Source organism: Benincasa hispida, chromosome 2 (assembly GCF_027475165.1).
Source record: "Benincasa hispida cultivar pf3 chromosome 2, pf3_genome.v1.1, whole genome shotgun sequence".
Classification (NCBI taxonomy): domain Eukaryota; kingdom Viridiplantae; phylum Streptophyta; class Magnoliopsida; order Cucurbitales; family Cucurbitaceae; genus Benincasa; species Benincasa hispida.
In genome coordinates this window covers 33,249,377-33,251,506 of record NC_143479.1, presented here as the reverse complement: position 1 = coordinate 33,251,506, position 2,130 = coordinate 33,249,377, and the positions used below count along the sequence as shown (strand labels likewise).

At 42.7% G+C, this 2,130-nt stretch overlaps 1 protein-coding gene across 1 annotated transcript in view; it reads left to right on the top strand.

The window, feature by feature from the left end:
* Nucleotides 1-96, top strand: part of LOC150037841 (exportin-4 protein) — a 15,247-nt gene extending 15,151 nt beyond the window's left edge. The window contains exon 6 of the mRNA XM_090311043.1: nucleotides 4-96. Within this exon, the coding sequence (XP_090167169.1) occupies nucleotides 4-96 (93 nt within the window). The remainder of the gene's footprint in view (nucleotides 1-3) is intronic.
* The last annotated feature ends 2,034 nt before the right edge of the window (nucleotides 97-2,130 follow it).

The following is a 2,130-nucleotide window of genomic DNA, read 5'->3' as shown; positions in this document are numbered from 1 at the left end:
TAGATATTTTGCCCGCAGACAGCACATTCCGCCAAAAACGTGCAAACTCTTGCTTTCATACCCTTCAAGAACACTTCACAGGCTAATCGTTGGTAAGTCTTCAAAGCCCCTTGGTGACCTCCTACTGGACTGTTGTGGAATTCGTTTAGTAAGAGGGGAATGGTAGGAGATGTATCCAGGATAACCAAGCGACCTTGATAGTAAAGTAAGTCCCCTCGCAATGAGTACCCACTAGGCACAGTTTGGCCAAGTAATAACGACTCTTTGATGGCATTGAGCGTGGGATCTGCACGTACCTAATCAACAAAAACTGATGTATTCAGCCCCTCCACCACACCCATTAAACCAAACTCCAAGGCTGGAGGTAATCTCGATAATGCATCTGCTGCTGAATTCTCAGAACCTCGCTTATATTCAATGCTTAAGTCGTATCCCAAAAGCTTCGCAATCCATCTTTGATACTCCCCTGCAATCACTTTTATTCCAATAAAAACTTCAGACTTCTCTGATCCGTTCGTACCACGAAGTGTCTGCCCAACAAGTACAAATGCCACCTCTGTATGGCTAATACGATGGCCATCAACTCCCGCTCATACACGACCTTAAAACGATGTGTTGGAAGTAATGCCGAACTAAAATATGCAAGAGGCCTATGATTCTACATCAAGACAGCCCCAATACCAACCCTAGAGGCATCTGATTCAATCTCAAACGGTTCATTGAAGTTTGGTAGTGATAGGAATGGTAGGGATATCATAGCTGTTTTCAAATGGTTAAAAGCTTCCTCCGTATCTCGATTCCACCCAAAGTTACCCTTTTTTAATAGTTGTGTGAGAGGTAATGTGACCGACCCATAATTAGCCACAAACTTCGGGTAATAACCTGTCAGACCAAGGAAGCTCCTTAGTTCCTTAATATTTTTGGGTTTTAACCACTTCTGCATTGCCTTGATCTTGGACGAGTCAGCTGCTACCCCACCAGCCAAAATCAAATGACCGAGGTATTCAACACAAGGAACGGCAAACTGACATTTCTTCAAATTGGCTACGAAGTTATTGCCCTACAATATGTCTAACATAATCATTAAGTGCTCCACATGGTCCTCCATTGATCGGCTATAAACGAGGATGTCGTAAAAAAAAACCAACACGAATTTTCTCAAACAAGGTCTCAGAATATCATTCATGGCTACTTGGAAAGTCGAAGGAGCATTTCGTAACCCGAATGGCATCACTAGAAATTCGTAGTGGCGTTCGTGAGTCCTAAATGCAGTCTTATGGGTGTCTGACCTTCGTACTCGAATCTGATGGTAACTAGATTTCAAATCTATCTTTGAAAAAACAGTAGCACCAAACAACTCGTCCAACAACTCATCAATCACTGAAATGGGAAACTTGTCTGGTATGGTCGCTCGATTGAGGGCTCGATAGTCCACACAAAACTGCCAACTGCCATCTTTTTTATTGCCGAAGAGAACCGAGCTAGAGAAAGGGCTTCTACTTGGCTGTATAATTCCAGCCGTCAACATCTCATTGACCATTTTTCTGATCTCGTCTTTCTGAAATTGTGGATATCGGTATGGTCGAACATTGATAGGCCCGGTCCCTGGCTCCAATTCGATCACATGATCATGATGTCTTTTGGGTGGTAAAGTAGTTGGGGTCATAAACACCTTCTCAAATTGCTGAAGAACTAATCGGACAGCTTCGGGGATCTGCTGGTCACAAGTGTGGAGTACAACCTTGCTATCATCCTTCAACCCCGTATCTAGAACACTAAGTTCCACCAACATCCCAAGATCTTCCCTTCCCAACATCTTCATCATCGACTTCAAGGAAATTTGGGATTTCACCAAACGATGATCTCCATGGAGGTGAACCATCCATTCTCCCACCTGAAACTTCATAATCCATAAGCAATAATCCATTTCAATTTTGCCCAATGTCTCCAACCACGTTACTCCTAAGATCACACCTGCACTTCCTAATGTAGTGCATTTGATCTTTCGTTGAATGCCATTCATAATTATCAAATAATCCAACTCTTGCCAAATTCTTGTCAATTTGTGAAAATATTGTGTAATGGTATCCCCTCCTTGTCGAATATTGCTGAGTTGAAGATTCAACTCCA